Source organism: Pagrus major, chromosome 6, assembly GCF_040436345.1.
Source record: "Pagrus major chromosome 6, Pma_NU_1.0".
Taxonomy (NCBI): Eukaryota; Metazoa; Chordata; class Actinopteri; order Spariformes; family Sparidae; genus Pagrus; species Pagrus major.
Window position 1 is genome coordinate 1,801,812 of NC_133220.1, and position 19,792 is coordinate 1,821,603.

The window sequence follows — 19,792 nt, forward strand, 5'->3', positions numbered from 1 at the left end:
AGCACCCCAAACCGGTTATTTGTCGCAGGAAGTCAGAACATCGCCATCCGTGATCGCAGCGACCAATAATAATAATAATAATAATAATAATAATAATAGGTATTAAAGGTATTTTAATCCAAACCACGATGATCTCCTAACACTAACCAATTGTTTTTTGGTCTAAACCTAAGCAGAGCATCATCACAGCGTTGTGACGAGAGAGAAATAGAAAATTCAACCTGGACAACCTATTTTAACTTATCTGAGGTTTAGTAGAAACGTACTGAGCATGAAATCTCCACTTCAGCAGCTCTTACACACACCAGACTCCACTTTTATTCTGATCTATAACATGTTGGGATGCTGCTGGACGAGCTGTATGGAGCCATTTTATTTATTTTTTGTCTCCAGCTGCTTCAGGTGTTTAGCAGAATGCTGCGGCTGTTTTACTGTGAAGCTCCAGAAATGTTCTGTGGACTACGAGACTTCACCTGACTTTTATTGGGTGAACTGTTTATGTATAACTCTGCATCAATTTAATAATTTTAAATCAGAAATTATTTAATTCACACACACGATGGAATAAAGACTTTGACGCCTGCTGCTGTTCCAGCTGTGAAGATGTGACGTGTTGATAACATGAAGTCTCTCAGCTGCCTGCTGGTCTGTGGCGCCCTCTGCAGGCACAACGCAGAGCAACAATCAGCTTAATATTTACATTCATATCTTTAAACTCATGTTTGGTCATAATTACAGTTAAATGAGACAGAAGAGAGTGAAACAGAGCTGCAGGGGCGACGATCACAGCTGATGATGACACAACTATGATTTAACATTGTGATACTTTGGAGGTGCGATTCTTATTTTTCATGGGCTGAAAATAATCATTTAAGCAACCAAATGTTGGTTCTGTGCAATATTTATGTAGTTCTATCACAACAAGAAGTTATTAGTCTTGTAATTTAGAGCTGAAAATGCAATTTTTAAGAGATTTTGACTCTTAATATTCACTGCATACATATACAGTATATATATATACATACATATGTATATATAGATAGATATAGATAGATATATACACATACATATATATATATTACTAGAATTACTGGCCCTTGGTTGTACGCCTCTGCACACCAGTCAAGCAGCTGTTGGTCAAAACATTTTTCAGATTTCATCTCCTCATCCTGTTAAACATTTGTGTAAAGATTTATAGTAATTATTGGATGAATCCTTGAGTTACGGCCAAAAATGTGTTGTTGGAGCGTCACTTTGACCGTTTGGCCACCAAATTCTAACCAGTTCATTCTCGAGTCACAGACGACATTTGTATCTAATTTGAAGAAAGTGGCGTTCACAGAAATGGGACAGACGGAGAAACACGAACACACAATTCAAAGATGTTATATTATTCCATCATTCAAGCAATTTTTTTGATCAGAGCTAATCTTTCATACTTTTAGTTTCCTGGGACTCGACGTTAAAGAAAGGGTTAGGGTTACTGCACGAAATAAAAGACCGAAACACAGAAAAGGTTACATTTTAAATTCTGGAGCCAGAACAAGTCACAGCTCGCCATGATGGTTTATTGAACCCTGCATGATGTCATCTTGTTCATTATGAGGCTAACGACGCTAACGAGCTTCCACTCCGTCAACATTTGGTCACAAACAGGCACATGAAGAAAACAAGGCTCGCTGGTTTTATACATACAGAGAACATTTTTATTTAATTCACTTTTTAAAAACTTTCTCATGGTTTTTAATGCAGTGAACATCTAAGTCGCTTCCTGTTCGGGTCTGAGAGCATCACGGGACAAGAGAGAGAGAAACAAACAGAGGAGAGGTGTTGAACTACAGACCTCTGACCGACAGAGCAGGTCCATTAACCTGCTGAAACCTTTCGTTTGTTTCCTACCGATGTCATTTTTATGTCACTTCACCTACTGAGAGTGAAACTTTATTGAACACACAGTGAAGGAGCAGTGACAGAAGTCTGGACTAACACCTCGGCAGGAGAAGAGTGTAAACATGGAGATATACAAAATACTTTATAAATACAGCGTGGCATTCACGGAAAAACAAGAAAATATAAATACAGAGCGTCTTGTTCTCTTCTGGTGTGTTTCACTCGACAGTTGCAGAGAGGAAGCAGCAGAGGCTCTCAAAACCGACAGGACGACGGTGATGATGATGCGTGGCATTTCCTGTTTGTTTACTGGCTGGTTCGCTGATTGATGGGAGTACGAGAAGGTGTGTGTGTGTGAGAAATAAATCCCTGACTGTCTATCCTGCCTATATTGTAGCTCCAGAAACAGGACAAATTATCTGAGGGGGGAGGAAGCAAAGGAAGAAGTTGTGTAAAAGATGAGAAAAGACATGAAGGAGTGGATGAGAAAGCTACGGCAACAGAGAAGGTCAACTTTAAAATCCCTCCTGGTACGACAGAGCAAAGAGAGACAGGAGGGGAACATGATTATAGGAGGGAGAAAGGAAAAAGACGAGAAGAGGTCAGAGGAAGAGGACTTTGGATGAGAGGAGACGGGACTCCTCGTCTCACAGTCCGGTGTCGTTGTACGTGGGCGTGGCCACCTTCAGGATGCTCTGTGCGTTCTCCTCCAGCAGAGGGCGCCACTTCACCTCCCCCGTCAGCAGCAGGTCCTCCCCGTTCAGAGCGTCGATGTACTGCATCTGCACAGAGCAAGACGACACATTTAACGAGGCTCGGAGAGCAGAACTTCAGATCCGACATGAGGAGAAGCTGCAGCACAGACGAGGTCAAAGGTCAGAGACACTGAGCTGATATTTAAACCTCATGTTTCTGCACTTTTCAGGCACTGAGACGTGTTGCAAATACTTCCTAATCTCTTCTGTTTCTGATTCACAGCTTAATTTTTTTTTCAGGCTGTAAGAAAAACCTTTACTGGATGTGTTTCAATAAAAAAAAAATAAAAAAAACTTTACTAATGACTGCGATCCTCAAACAAACAATCCAATCACCGTGGATTAGAGTTGGGCTGATACATGATGCCACTGTACATCACTGATGGCTGACAGTCAACGACTTCTGAGTCCTGACCATCGAAACAGTGTGATTTAAAATCCAGAGAGCACAATGAAGTGGTGTGTCCCCTCAGAGTTGATATAAGGCAAGAGTTATAGAGAGCTGTAGTCTATCGTCCTAAAACCCAGAAATCAGTTAGCATGTTAGCACATCCAGTTCCCTCGTCTCAAACTCGATGAGGTATTTTATTGTTTTCAGCTAAATGTGTGAAAAGGTGTGCGGTTCCCACAGGCTGAACATATTTACACGTTTTGTTCTCCAACATAAAATCCATCATTAAATGTCCCACAGTTTAATCATAAAGCTCTTCATGTGTTAAAAACGGTTAGCGGTTGCTAACAAGTGTCTAAATGAGACTACAGAGGTTGTCGGGGACATTAAACGTCCTCACAGCGAACACGGAGACTCATCTGCTCACTAGTCCGTCTTTACAGGCCACTTTAGTTACACACTGTTCTGACTCTGACTTTACAACTCGTACATTGATCAGTTTATAGAAAACCTGGATAGTAATTGTGCAGTAAGACGCTCAGTGGTGGAGACGTTTAAGTCATGTGACCGTGATGTCGTCTGTTTGTAGGCTAACATTAGCTTTTTACTGCTACACATTTAATTCACAAATCAAAACTCAGACTTTAAGACGAGGACTGGATGTACAAAAATGCAAACTGATTTGTGGGTTTTAGGACGACAGACTCTCTGTTAATATCTTCTCAGACCTTTGATCTCTCTTCCCTTTTTCATCGTCTGTTGCTCTTAAATCAGCTGAAGCTAAATGCTACAACCTCAATAACAGCTGACATCAGAAGTGTTTCTGCTCTCTAACAGTTGAGCAGAGAAACGATCAGCTGATCAGCTCGGAGCGACTCAAGAATCTCAGCTGAACTTTAAAACTTCCTTGAGCTGCCAGTACAAACTGTTTCTGCTTCTCAGACAACAAAAGCTGATTGGACGTCTTTGAGTTTCTTTTAGTTACTTTCACATGTTGAAAGGAAAACTCAATGAGGTTTGACATTACATATTGAACGTGCTGTAATTAATACGGTGAGATCATCTATAATCCTCATCAACTGTCCAGAAACAAAACAAACAGAACGAGTCAAAGTGAATCAGTTCAATTAAAGCCCGGAGCCGAGTTTAATACAAACTGAGAAACCAGACGATCATTTGAGAAATTGGGTGTTTTACTGTGAATAATTGTGACGTGTGTGTGTGTGTGTGTGTGTGTGTGTGTGTGTGTGTGTGTGTGTGTGTGTGTGAGGGAGCATGTTTAATGTCGTCAGCAGCAGCAGGTTTATGTGTTACGCTTGTGATGGAATCAACCTGACAAACTTGTTTACTTTCCCTCGAGATGTGAATATATGAGCGTGTGTGTGTGTGTGTGTGTGTGTGTGTGTGTGCGCTACACTGAGAGAGTCAGGAGAGACATTTATAACCGACGGAAACATGCGCACGCACACACACACACACACACACACACATTTCCAGTGGAGTGTGTCATTTGTTTGTTTTCTAACGTAAGACCTGCACACACACAGCGGGGGACACTTTACTGGCTGATTGAGTTGGACACTGCTTCCATGACCTTTGACACACCTGCATCTGTGTGTGTGTGTGTGTGTGTGTGTGTGTGTGTGTGTGTGTGTGTTTTAGTCAGTACTTCTCTCCACAAGATGCAGCAGGAGGTGACGAGAATATTAAAAGTAAAACGCAGCAGCGAAGCAAAAAGTGTAGGAACCGAGGCGCTGAACGAGGGGATGAAAGGAGGTGAGGTTACAGGAGAGAGGAGGTCCTGGAGCACATGGCCCGCGGGCCTGCAGGTGTTTCTGAAAGCAGGAGAGTGTTTTCAATCTCACAGAGGCAAAGAAAATATACAGAGAGGAGCGAGAGGAGGAGGTGAGGAGGTTAGCAGGGAAGGAAAAGAGCTCAGTGAGGGAGGGGGGAGGCGGAAACGTTTCTGACAGCGGATATTTGGTCTAATATTGACCAGGACTGGATTTAATTCATCCACGTAGGAGGAGTTAAAGGACCAGTTCACCCCAGAATGAATTTGTCAGAGTATCGATATCGAGGTATTTGGTCAAAAATATTGTGATATTTGATTTTGTCCTGACATTTATGAAGCTTTTAGAGGAGATTTCAAAATATCAAGATTTATATCTTGTATCGCGATATAGCCTATAAATATCAGGATATTAATTTAAGGCTGTATCACCCAGCCCTGAGTGCAAGAATGGTGGTTGGGTGCAGCACTTAGTTTGTTGGTTTTATATTTTTTCTTCCTTCCTGTTTGCACGATTAAATCACCGGCTCATCGTCTGTTTTTAGTTTTTATCCACAGTTTTATATTTTCTTTATCTTCTTCTCTTGTTCAGATTTTGTTCAGAGACAGCAGGCAGGCAGGCAGAAGAAGGAAAGAAGCTGTGATTCAGCTAAATGAAAAATAAAACGGTGGGAATCAGAATTTTTTTTAATTATGGCAGCTGCCATCTTGTTTTTATTTTGGGGCCAGAAGTGACCATATTTTGACGAGAGGGTGGAGCTGGGGAGGATATCCTGATTGGATCTGACTGACAGCCTGAGGACAAACCAAGGCAGCGACTTGTCATTCACAAAACAGCCACGCCTGAAGTCGTACCCTGCTTCATCGTCTAGTTTCCTCTACATGGAACCATGATTTACTAAATCAACATCAGGCTGTGTTGAAGAAGACTTCAAACTAGAGACTGAGACCAGAAACTCATCAGGAAACTGTTTGCTGAGGTGATGAATCAAATGAGATGTAGAGTCATGTTCTCATAAGACTTCCCTTTGAAATCAGTGGGCTCGCCCCCCTTAGAAAGAATACTGCTGCATTGCATTGGTTTCACATGTATTTATATACAACACAGGACGTCACACACATGAATGAAGACACAAACACAGCACCTGTGAGCACACAGACGCTGAACATGTGAACAGACACACTCACCTGTTTGCGAACGTATTCCACCATGAGCTCGAGCTGCTGGGGGTCTTCACACTCACAATTGAACAGGTTCCTCCACAGAGCTGCTGCCAGCACACAGTCATCAGACAGGAGTCCCTACACACACACACACACACACACACACACACACACACACACACACACACACACACACACACACACACACACACACACACACACACACACACACACACACACACACACACACACACACACACACACACACAGAGTGTAATGATACATTACATCAACTGTCTTGAGATTAAAAATCGTCTCGCTCTGTGGGTTTGACGTGTGAATCGCGTGAAATAAAGTCAGCACAGATTTTTATTTTCTTCCGTGTCCACAGGAAATGTTTGTGAATCAGTTTTTCATCAGCCACATTCACATATTTCCTGTTTTAAGTGCATGAAAACACGTTTACATCTCATCTAACAGAAGCTCCTTCGCTCCCTCCGTCTCACCCGCCAGTTGTTACAAGAAAAACTGGTTTTAAGACCGACGTGTTGAGACAAAGTTAATAACAAATAAAATACAAAATCAAACATTCATTTGGGATCAACTGGCTGAAAATACATACATTTATATACACTCACAAGTGAACTGAAAGCTTCAGAGACACAAACGGCTCTGGCAGACACAGTTAAGTGGAAGAGACCCTGTATGATGCCTCCGTAAGAGTGTAAAGCTACGTATCTCTCACCTCATCATATCCAAATAACGCTGCGTAGAACGTCTCCGTCATCAATTTCATCGCTTCCTTTCTATGGGTGGCATCGACCTGGAAGCACAGAGGGAGCATGTGTTAAACACTCAGTCGTTACAGGAGCTTCATCTCATCCACTGCTGGATCGACAGACATCATTGTCTTATTTAGCTTTTATCTCGATCACCAGCGACTTCTGAGCCACTGTAGTCTGAGTCACTTCACCCACATTCAAATTCTGATTGTAACATTAAAACCGCACAGAAACCCCACCAACATCTGGCTTTTGTCTTTATCTGAGTTGGGTACAATCAGCATTCAATCCTGCATAAAATGACTCTGCAGTAGTCACGGATGTTAATCGGCTCCAGCTCTGAACGACTGGCTCATTTCCAAACCATGATGAAGAAGTTGATTCTACATTTCTGCGTTTAAAAAACAAACTAATTTTGGTGTAAAACTGGTACATGAGTCTGCAGCCATGCCAACAGCAGATTCACTTACATGCTGCAGGAGGCTGATTGTTTCTAATGTTCACAATCTTACATTTAGCACTAAACACAAAGCACATCTGAGGCTGATGGGATGTTAGTTTAGCAGGTATTTGGTATTGATTTACTTCTTATTAATTTTTTATAAGGAAATCACAAATTGATTTACATTTCTGTAAATTAGCCAGCTGTCTTACCCTCCCTTGGCCAGATGTTTTGAAACCAACGAGGTGATGAAACTGAAATTATGACCTGATGATGGCGCCAGATGAAAAATCAGAGGATCACCTAAATTATGACTAATCCTCCTGAAGGAAACATGAATGTTTGTACAAGATTTGATGGCAATTCTTCTAATAGCTGTTGTGATATTTCAGTCTGGAGATTATAAACTGCATCTTGATCTTAGTCTACTTATTTACCTTTTAACTTTGCAGTCAGTCTCTACAAAGCCGGGCAAAGTCCTGTAAAATGATTTTTCCCCACAATAATTCTGCACACGACTAAAGTCGACTCTGTGTTCAGGGTGGAGCTGAGGTGCAGCAGCAGCAGCTCAGCGGTAAAAAGACGGACAGCTAAGTCATTGTAGAGTTCGGTTGGTTTCATCTGGTTGCAGCCGTAATTATGAACGTGGAGAAAATGACCAATGATGTTTTCACTGCTCCTGACGACAATTAACATGAAACCTGAGAACAGCTCCAATCACTGGGCCTGCTGCTGCGGCGTGCTGTAAAAATACATGTGCAGCTGACGTAGAGTTAGATTAAAAACACTGTGTGTAGGTGCATTGTAGTAAAAACAAGCTTTCCCAACGCAGGAGGTCAGAGGTCAGAGGTCAGGCTTTATGTTTGTCTTTTTCTTCCTTTATTTCCAATTTTAATGTTTTTTCCTCTTAAATTTGTGTCGTTACATTTTATATTTTCTCTTTGGGTTTCTGCTTCTGACACGTGTGATCAGCGATGATTTAGTTATTGTAAGCAGTTATTTTCCGAGGATGGCTCTATGGTTGTGATGTCACCAGGTGTTCAGAGTCAAATATCAGACACTAATTAAGAGTTTGAGTTTGTGCTGAGGTCAAACTGATGAAGACGTTTTTAATTCGCAGTCACGTGTGCAGCCGTGTGCCAGCACATGGGATATGCAAGTGTGTGTACACATGCTGACAAAAGTTCAAATACGCAGCTGTGAAAACACACACACACACACACACACACACACACACACACACACACACACACACACACACACACACACACACACACACACACACACACACACACACACACACACACACACACACACACACACACACACACACACACACACACACACACACACACACACTCCCCCCTGTGCTCCGCCCAATGCATGCGTGCACACACACCAAAGAGTGACCTCACAAACCGCACTGTAATTTCTCATCTCTGACCTCTTTCTGTCACACGAAGCAAAATGAGCAAACCTGAGGAGCTCATGTATGTAAAAGCTTCTGAACGTTGGCTCCGGTTCAACCGTCCCACTCGTTTAACATCTCCACCATCACCATCATTATCATCATCATCATCATCGTCCAGATCTGACTTCTATAGTGTTTATCTGCCACCAGGCTTATTGTTTAAATGTAGGGGACTTGGATTATGTGTTTTTCTATAAAGACAGACAGCCAAGGTGAGAGATGAACTCCAGACGACACCTACAGATTCATTATTTTAAGAGCCAACTAGAGTTTAAAAGTGACACTCAGAAATCAGCGCTGTGGAGTCAAATCTGACATACTGATGAATCTGATGACTTCAGCAATGACTGGACAAAGAAAAGACTTGACTCCACTTGAACATAAACAACCTATTGAATTAATCTGCATCTATTTTGGTAATTGATTATTTGGTTTGAGTAATTCTTTAAGAAAAATAAGTGTTTTCATAAATGTGAATCTTTTCTGGTTTCCTCTGGACAAAACAAGACATTTGACGACGTCATCTCGAGCTTTTGGAAATTTTTCCCCATTTACTGACATTTTATGGACTTAACAGCTGATCAATTAATCGAGAGATTAATGGACAATTAAAACTATCTTTAGTTGCAGCCTTAATCGAGATATTTAAACATTCAGGTCAACAGACTGATCATCTTTATTTTCGCAGATGAAATGACAAACCTGTCACACGGCAGATTAAATCAGTGGAGTAAGTCTGTCCACAGTGTGTGAAGAGAAGCATCACTCTGTCTGTAACATTACTTTAACATCAACTGTTGCCAAATTCTTTAAGTTAAACTTCTTCGTATCATATTTATATCTTTAGTACATCAACTTAATAGCTCTGAATCAGGACATCCTGAAAAATACTGTGTGTTACGTAAAGTAAATACTTGTAAACAGCTGTTAAATCAATTAATAAGAAACATATTTCATCAACATGTTTAATCTTCTGCTGCTCGTCTCATTTTCAGGTTTTATTATGAGGTGGGATCAAAAAATTAGGCTGCTGCTCAAAACTGCAGAGCTTCTGAAGTCTCAGCCGCCGTGACCAGCAGATTAAAGTCAGATTATTTAGTTTGACTGATTTTTTAAACTTTGTCATTTTTTTTTTTCAAAGTTGAAAAGTTGTTTTTAAAGTCACATTCTTGAAAAGCATTAATTATTTCCAGTGTTGTTAAAGTAACTAAAAGTCATAAAGTTAAAGTAGTACTTGAGTAAAAGTTGTCAAGTATCTGATATTGAATGTACTCAAGTATCGTAAGTAACCAGTAAACTAAAGATATTAAATAAATGAAGTGGACTGTGAAATGTCTCACTGAGCTGAAGACAGGAGGAGATTTTTGGACCCTGCTGTGGTTCTGTTAGCTGATGGACTGAGTCGGGTCCATAGAACTGACCACAGGTACATCAGTATTCACCTGTATGTTTAAAGATCGATTTGTTTGGATGAACTTTGACCTTTATTTTTTAATCCAAGTTTACAGTTCTGGTCATCCACTGTTGAGTGACAGTGAAATAACACAAACACTAACTGCGGTTTGTTCTCCCACATGAACCTGGGAGTTGATTCCAGTCTAATTTGAGTTGAGAAAGTCTTTCTGAAAGCTACGCGCGAGCAGAGCCAAGCCCGAAGTCTGTGATGTCAATGAGCGACACTTCCTGGAGCTGCTCCACTGACAGAGAATAGAGGAGCGACTCTGTGGACACGGTGACCGCGGCCAGGCTCACTCTCCGGGGACCTGGCTTCACTTTCTGCTTGAGAACTGTTGGCACAATTATGCTGATGTAAAACGTTAAATAAACAAAACCTGCATCCTATGTAGCATGCAATGGCACGAATAAAACTTAATGCACTGTTGCATCAGCCCAAAGCGGAAATGTCTCGAAAATAATGAATATTTATTTAACAGAATGTAATTTAGTTGTTGTGAGGCAGAGGCACAGAAAACTGAGCTGCTAACGTCGGAGAAAAATCTCAAAGAGCGACGACTTCACTGCTGCAGACACACAAACACATCAGAAACATACAACACATCACACAAACACATCTGTAAAACACAGCTGTGTGACTGGTTGTAGTTTTAATAGTTCACTCCAGAGCTGATCGACAGATATTTTTTATCTACGTTGTATCAAAGTAAACTGAATATTTTTGGGTTTTGGACGTCACTCTGATCATTTTTCTCAGTTTTGATGTTTTATTGACAAACCGATCAATCGAAAACACCAGAGATGATTTCAATTTAAAAGTTTCAGGGTTAATTTAACAGCTGAGCAAAACCCAAAACTGGATTGAGCCGTTCACCGGCAGGAGGAGAGCTCAGAGATTATTTTTTTTCTTCTGGGATTAAAAAGTGGATTTATCTTCACTCCTGTTTATCAACCTGACTGCAGCAGTGATCCGGAGGTGACCTCCATTGTCGGGTGTTTCTGTTCTGTAATGTTGACTGCTGACTGGAGCTGGAGGGGAAATGGACTTTACTTCATGAACATAATGTTACAGAGGGGAGACAGAACCGGAGTCTCACCCCCTCAGTGCCTGACGCTGCTCGCTAGCCTCTTGTGAATGTAATTTAGCTGTTTGGGGTCCAATAAACATACGTGAATAATGTGAACAAACACAAAGCATCTCTACATTGTTGATGATAATCCAGCTGACGTAACTCGGTTACTATTTTTAACAGACCAGGTAATGTTTTAGTTTTATTCAAGTTACTTTTAGTCTTGTTCACACTTCCTTCCTCACCCTCTGACTCTCTCCTGGACGTTATAGCGACAGGCAACCAGATGAAAAACACCGTTACCTTGAGGGAACTAGTGGATATCTCTGGCTGGAAACATTTGACGTGCATTTCACTTGTGCATGTGACCCCCCCCTCCAGGGTTCAATTAAGCATACTGATCTATCTGTAGCTCTGCAGACACTGTGGGCTTTATTGTGTTTCCATGATGCTGCATATAGAGGAATATTTGTCACGTGGTATCACTGTATAGAGACATCAGGCTGAGGAGCTATATTTACATCACACTGACCCTGTGTGTTATCACAGGCATGCTGTGCATCGAGCTGTATGTGTAGTGTAATGTACAACATGTGTTTATGGTGGACATGCTGTTATATGATCTATGGGCTTAATCCTGCTCTACGACCTGATGGTTACCATGAAGCTGTATGAGAAGCTGTACACACATATATAACTTACCCCCATGATTTTGCTCCTCTGCTCGACATCCTCCCACATGGAGTGGACGATGTAACGGCACATGTACTTTCCTTCTCTGCCCTCCTGACGCATCCGAACCAAACACATCCTGACAGAGTGAAGAGTGAAGTCAGACGAGGGGGAAAGTAAGAAAAGACAGCACATGACAGGAAAAAGTGATCGGATCAGGAGAGAAGAAATAAACTGCCAGGAAAAACTGCCATCGTGTGTGTGTGTGTGTGTGTGTGTGTGTGTGTGTGTGTGTGTGTGTGTGTGTGAGAAAGAGACTCACCACACATGCAGCTGCGCTACCAAGAACCAAGAGTTGAGTGTGTCGGGGAGGGAGCACTCTGCAACAAACACACAGCGTCAACAAACACTCACAAAAAACTCCAGCTATTTGTCCATTAGTTGGTAAAATAACAATTATATTAACTAACATTAATTATTGCATATGATTAAGAAAAACAGAGAAACATTCTGTGTTTTGTTGACTCATTATAATTTGGAACATTAAACACACTGAAGGTCGATTAACTTTACAAATCAACTTCATATAAACTAACAAAAAAGAAATAAACATGAATAAATTAATAAAAGCTTGGCTGAGGACGAGCCTACATATTAACTAAGTGCAGCAAAAAGACAGATGCAACACAACATTTATAATTTATGAGCAGAGCCTACATGCGCAGTCAGTCGATAGAAGTAGCAGCCGTTTACTGCAGGACTCGAGGTCCAACTGTCCGACAAATCTGGTGTTTCAGAGACGAGAAGGGAATCCAGTTTTCACAGTTTTTGTGTACTTTTTGGGGATTGTACTGACAGTAACGGCGCTACGTGAGAGTCTGTGTTACACAGCAGTGGCAGCTGGTTGGTGGTGGGCGGGGCAGTCGCTTTTCAGGGGAACATGGCACCATGACTGGAGACCGTCGACGTCTGTATTGTGGCTTTGGACTCTCACAGCCCTAATTTTCACATTCACACCGTGTCCTAATTGCATGAGACGCAATCAAGCGACAGCGATAAAATTACCTTGATTTCACTGCTTTGTATTCTAACTGGCTGTTTTGAGCACCCCGTTTCTATTTTCATCCCTGTCACTCGTGTTGAAAGTCTATTAATCTCAGATGAGACACGGTGGATTTGTGAAGCTGAAATGCGGAGTTATCTTTATAACACTGCCTCCATACATCACAGATTATATCAGTCAGTGTGAAGGCTTGAGCAGTAATATACTGTTACTGACTGGAAGTGTAAACAGGCCGTATTACTGGCAGTGTTAGCAGTTATTTATCGTCGGGTCTCAAACAAACCTTCAGTTTTATGATTTGCTTTTGACGTCCTATCATCTGGCAGATTTCACCTTGTGTATTAAAAAACCGAAACAAATGTTTCCTGATTTTGCTCTCGCAGCGTCGGAGCTGCTTCACACTTACTGTCAAAGAAATCGTCGTAGTTGATTCTCTCTACGCAGCATGTGTACATGCGCAAGGCGGCAATCTTGATTTTCTGTGAAGACAAGAGAGAAAAAAAATCAGTAACATCATAAACATCTACCATAGATAATGTGTATTAATAGCTGCTATGATGAAATCTTTGTAAGCAATAAGTAACTGGATATTCGCAGTAGGTGGACCTGCAATGTTAAAATATTTCTCTTTACTGAAGCAGCTGCAGTTGAAGTGCTTGAGATTTATAAAAATATATCGTTATATTGTGTTTATTCTCCATTACAGTCTTTATAATATCCCATAAACCAACAGTTGTAGTCATTGGAAGTAGTGAGGTAAAAATACAAAGACAATGAAACAGTATTCAGATGAACCAGAAAAACCTGTTCACACCTTTAACCACCAACTTTAAACCAACTCTTTCTTTGGTTACATCCATGATGCTGACACTGTCGCTGGTGTCTAACCGGGCTGCCACAAACACACAACACACATTCAACTGTAACAACTGTATGGAGAAAAGGAGAATACAAACAGCTACACAAACCTGTGAGAGAACAGGACATGAGGTCAGACACGTTTAACTGCTCATGCCAAACGTTGCCAAGCCGGCGTGAAGCCCAACACTTTACTAGATGACACAACAACACACATTCCTCTGCACATACGCCACCTCGCTTACCGTTTGGCCAAAAACCTCCCACAGAACCGAACCTTTCTGCGGCTGTAAATGTTTATGCTTTGCTGATGTGTGAATTCTTGGAAAACAAACTCACTACGAGGTCGAGATGGAACCAAAAAACAGACATCCCTGAAGAATATTAGCAGAACTTTAAAGATTCAATTCAACGACATCATGTCCATCTGACCAACTCTGTAGGAATGCTGATTTAAAGCAAATTTCTTAATTGATTATTGGACGTGTTAGCAACAGATAGTTCATCGACAATGAATAATGCAACACAAAGTGCAGGTTGTTCAATAACAGTGTTTTTTAATTACTGGTGCGGCTCACAGTTAGAGCTGAGACACATACTGAAGTTAACATGTTTCATTTCAGTCAATATCAATAGTTATTGATATTTTTAATGACCTATTTTTAATAAAGACCAGGACTAAGGCTGAATTTAACCACCTTATTTTAAGTACATTTTTCTTTCAAAACTTCAGTTTCATGTTGTAAAAGTGTAAAAAATTGAAAATATGTTGTTTATTTGTCTTTAATGTGCTTTTCTAATTGACTCTGAACGTCTAAAACGACCAAAGAAACTGTTAAATGATAATTATAAAACAATTGGTAAGTGAAGTGACTCTCAGGACGATCGCCTCAAACCAAAAACCTGCCATACTGCTGAGCTACAATAGTCTAACATATCTAAACCATCTCCACACGTCCTTTTTATTAACCATTTCCTGACTGTCCGCCATCATTTCTCACTTCTGGGTTAAAATACAGGTTGTTTTATGGATTTAGATGATTGTCTCTGTGCTCATTCACAGAGAAGTGTAATGAAGAGCTGAACGGCTTAAAACAGTTCAGTTATTCTTTTATAAAGAGGAATTCTTTGTTTTCTTGACAAAAAAATGGAGAAAAGAAAACAACAAAAACAAACATTTGAAGATACTGGTATCAGTTATCTGCCAAATTGTTAATTTTAAATATTGGCATCGGCCCAGAGTATTCCACATCGGTGCAACTTATTTTATTTGTTTTAATGAGAAAGTAACGACTTCACTCTACATATCCAGAAGCAGTGTGTGCAGCAGTGAGGACCTGCTGCTGTATACATGGGAGAAATATTCCTGGATGACAGCCCATAATTTAAGCTCCCTGCTGGGAGGTGGGAGCTCCTCTGTCCACACACACACACACACACACACACACACACACACACACACACACACACACACACACACACACACACACACACACACACACACACACACACACACACACACACACAGAGTGGTATAACTGTCCTCTGAACACAGACAAACCTGAATCACTTACAAACTTACAGACAGTGATTGTGCCTCCTCACTCTCACCTTCATCTCTGCTTCTTGTATAAACGCCTCCCTCCCTGTGATGTTTCCCTCGAGGTGTTGTTGACATGTTCTTACTCAGCCGACAGGTTAAATAAGGGTAAAGGTGCAGCTGTTATTGTTGGGGAACATTTTGATACAGTACTCAGCTGTGGTCTCATAATTTATAACTCAACTACAGCCTCTGGTTTCTGTCCCTCATCATGAGCAGGACCGGTCACGACGTCAGAACACTGATAATCCTACACATGTCGCTTTGGGCTGACTGATGAACTGTGACGACATACGTGATCACGTACAGGTATGTGCCTCCATGTTAACTCCCCCTCTGTCCACCATTACTCACCCATTTGTTGTATTTGAGAGGCCCGGTGAAGCCCATGGCCTCAATGAGCTTCGTGAAGGCCCCGACCTCTTCCTCTGTTTGCTGGGGCGTCTCCTTCACATTGTAGAGCTGACGGACGACAAATGGAAAAGGCAGTGAGGGGAGGACGACAGAGGAGGTGAAGATCAGAGTGAGAGGTAACAACAGATCAGAGAAGAAAGAGAGAAAGAAGAGTGACAGAAGAGAGAGAGAGGAAAAGTTGCAGAAGGATGAGTGACAGATGACAGAGCTGAGGAGAAACTCCTTCATACACACTGAATCACCCTCATTAAATCAACAGCACAGTTTCAGTATGACGACACACACCTGGGGAACATGGCCTTTACTGGGAGAGTGCAGCTGCTCAGTAAATTAATATACTGACCTATTCTAAGCTGCATGTTGTCTTCATGCCTGACAGTTTTATTACTGCCACCATGACCCCAGTTGGCCTTCATCACTGCCTCCAGACGTTTTGCTTCAGAAAAAGACTGCAGCTGATTTTTCTAGCTGAATGTTTGCTCTTAAATGTTTACCAGCCGTGTTTTCAGTTTGACAGTGTGTGTGTGAGTGTGAGACAACATTTGTCGTAGTAACTAACATGGATGCAACTTTGAGTATTTTCCCATGTGTTTATTATGTCTTTCTGTCTGTGGACAGATTTTTGTCACAACGGTACAAGATACAGTCATGAAAACTTTACAGGTGTGTAGGCCGAGTTCAAAGTAGTGTTGTCAGGATACTGGAATTTCTAACTTCAATAAAATACCTTGAAAAATATCAATATTCAATACTGTGTTCTGTACCACGGGGAAAACTGACACAACATTGAGGGCAAATTTTGTTATTTATCTTTACTAAAAGATAAATATAATAAGGCTCATGTACTGCAGCATTTAAAATACATTTCTTCTACAACACTTTTCACACGTATTGTTAGGATTATATTATCATTTGACATGAAAAAGTAGTATTAAATTTGAAACAAAGCAAAATAGAAGTATTTTCACTCGTGGTCTCAGACTTTCCGACCGTACTGTATGTGTGTGTGTGTGTGTGTTTACCTGTGTGGTCATGTGCAGTGTCCGACATGGTGTTAAACTGGGAGAGGAGACTCTGGCCAGTTGGCAAGCTACTAAAGCTCTGGCAAAACAGGCTTCTTGATCTAACACCTGGATGGAGACAAGAGAGATGAAGCAGTCAGACAACGACGTTCGTTATGAGACGATCAGCTGGTGACATTGATACGACGAGAGGAACAAGCATGTGAAGTAGTTGGAGAAAGTGGTTCTAATGTTCTCCTGGTACAAATAATCAGGCTGATACAAACAAAACTGGAAATATTAAACTGTGTCAGAGGGAAATATCAGTACAGTACGTCTCTTTCATAACTGCTGCATGTTGTGTAAGATTTAAGAGTCAAATTAGAAGAGCCACATTCTGAACAACATCATCAACACAAAAACCACATCTGGTCCCACATGTAACAGGGTTGCAACAATTAAGAGAACTCTATCATTTAGTGTACTGACAGAAAACAAAACAGTATCCGACTATTTCGATGTTACTTCATAGCAGCCATTAAAGCCAAAAATTGCTGCTTTTATTGTCTTAATTTATGAGTTAATTTAAGATCTCTGGGTTTATGACTGTTGGTTGACAAAACTAGACTTTTAAAGGACATCATCTGGAGGCTCTAGACTAGAAATTATTATTCGATTAATGGAGCAAATTAATCAAAAATGACAATAATTGCTAGTTGTAGCCCAGGAGTGTCATTGAGTCCACTCAGACAACAATAAGACTGCTTTGTGTAAAAACCAGACAATGTCCGTTTTCCCTTCGACACCATGAAAATGATCATTTAGGTAAAAAAGTTCCAATCATTCTCCGGTCACAGCTTCTCCAATGTGAGGATTTCCACTTTTTTGTGTTGTATGTAATTGTGAACTTAATAAGAGCATCAACACACCGCAAAAAACACAAATTCTGATTCCAGCTTCTTACAAGTGAGTATTTTCTGGTTTCTTTCTTCCTCTAGGACAGTAAACTGAAGATCTCTGGGTTGTGGAGAAAACAAGACATTTGAGGACGTCATCTTGGGCTCTGGGATGCTCGATGTTTTTAACCATTTTCCGACATTTTATTTAACCAACAACTTATCATTTGATCTAGAAAATAACTGTATTTATGTACAACAACAACAATCAATAGTCGCAGCCTTAAACTGAACACCTTTGGAGTTTTTCTGGGTTTTTAACATGTTGGTTGGAAACTACAAGCAGCTACAAGGAACTTTCATTTTTTTGTTGATTCTGGTCACGGAGGTCACGAAAGAATTGGTTTAATTTGATCTGATCCGACCCAGATAAGGCAGAATCGGACCCAGTGACAGGCAATAAGAATAACTCTTGTATCTATGAAGCAGCAGCCAATCTTCTGGCTGATGGTCCAGTTAGCTTATGTAGGTCATATAGAGGTTTATCAGTGTTCAACTGAGACTGTTTCATAACTGTGTTTCCATAACAAACTTCCTTTTGGTACATTTAACTCAGTTATCAAAAGCAAAAATAATTGGCAGATTAATAGATACTGAAAATAATCATTCTTTGCCCTTCTGCCTATTTTTTTCTTCTTCTTTAAACCAAATCCTTTCAGGTTCTGGTCTGACAGAACAGGCACAAAGATTCATCATCATGACGTCCAGTCCTGCCTCTTCCTTGACAGTTTTCATCTCCAAATTGCAGTGTCTCCTCTCCGTTTGTTGAGGGCTTAGGCGGACACATTTGGGATCCTCTCCAAAGAAAAAAAGACCATTACTATGATCGTATCTGTGTATAAAAAGTTGGATAGACTAGAGCTGATAATAAATAAACAGCACACAAAAATATGATAAAACTGGGGACCAGCTACAACTACTACACCTGTCATTTAGTCAGTTCTGATGCTCTTCACATTGAGTTTAAATTCATTTGACTTCAGTGGCTCCTACAACAGCCTGGGTGCTGCTGTAATGGTGGGAAACCCTGACAGCACAATAACTCATTTTACAGGGACGTGTTTTATCCTCTCAAAGTGAAGGAAATGCTCAGATAAAGCTGTTTTCTGTGATATTGTGACATTATGGTGAATAGTTTCCACTGATTCCTGTTTCCAGTTGTCTGTCTGTGATGGGAGCAGAAGTAGGTCAGTGGTCTTTGTGTGTCTGTCACTGTGGCGCTGAGCAGCAGTAATGTTAGCTTAGTCAAGTTCACCTGCACAAACCAGCTGATTAGCTCGACAAGTAACTAGTTAATCGTTTTAAACTACCAGCTCTGAGAGTTGGAGCTGTTGTGGTTTGATAAAATCCCAAACACACACAAACTCTTCACAATAACACACAGTCCATCTCTCACGTACTGGTCCTCATCGTTGTGTTAAACTGTGTGTTTGTTCGTTAGCGTGTTAGTCAACTTAGCTTAAATCCTATTAGCCGGCTAAGCTAACGTTAGCAGCAGTTACCTTTCCTCCGGCGGCTCTGGACGCTGTCGCGTTAAACACGCTTCTCACGGCGGACTGCAGCGGCCGCCGATACATGACTGCACCGTGTCCGAGTATCGCAGCTGAGAAGCGGGCTGCCTCCACACCGCGGCTCCCTTCAGTGAAGCTTCAGGTTTGGTAACGCGTCCCCACCTCCTCCTCCTCAGCAATGTCAACGGAATCTGTCCGGCACCCAAACCCGTCCGGTCACAACAAAAAAGGCTACGCGGAGAAAGGTTCCGCTTTTCACTCAGAGGGTTTTAATCCTTAACGTTTAAGTGTGGTTTTGTTTTTATTCTGTTTTAAATTGTGGAGCAAACATATTTTACCACAAAGGAGCACAATCTCCAGGTTCCCTTTGTTGAAGAAAATACTTATATTGTACTTTTTACGCCATTACATTGATTTAATCAGTTTTATTAGTCATTACTATGACTACAGATTTGTAATAAAGAATTGGAAAATTTTAAGAAGTTTAAAATAGCTTGTCTAATGT

At 41.0% G+C, this 19,792-nt stretch overlaps 1 protein-coding gene across 1 annotated transcript; it reads right to left on the bottom strand.

Annotated features, from left to right (window-relative positions):
• Positions 1-1,680: 1,680 nt before the first annotated feature.
• Positions 1,681-19,478, bottom strand: uqcc1 (ubiquinol-cytochrome c reductase complex assembly factor 1). Its single transcript, XM_073467620.1, has 9 exons — positions 19,279-19,478; positions 16,842-16,949; positions 15,760-15,867; positions 13,354-13,426; positions 12,207-12,264; positions 11,915-12,023; positions 6,738-6,815; positions 6,017-6,130; positions 1,681-2,672 (listed from the first exon to the last, which is right to left on the bottom strand). Exons 1-9 carry the CDS (start codon positions 19,351-19,353, stop codon positions 2,538-2,540), a joined length of 858 nt encoding a protein of 285 aa, XP_073323721.1. The 5' UTR covers positions 19,354-19,478; the 3' UTR covers positions 1,681-2,537.
• Positions 19,479-19,792: the final 314 nt, after the last annotated feature.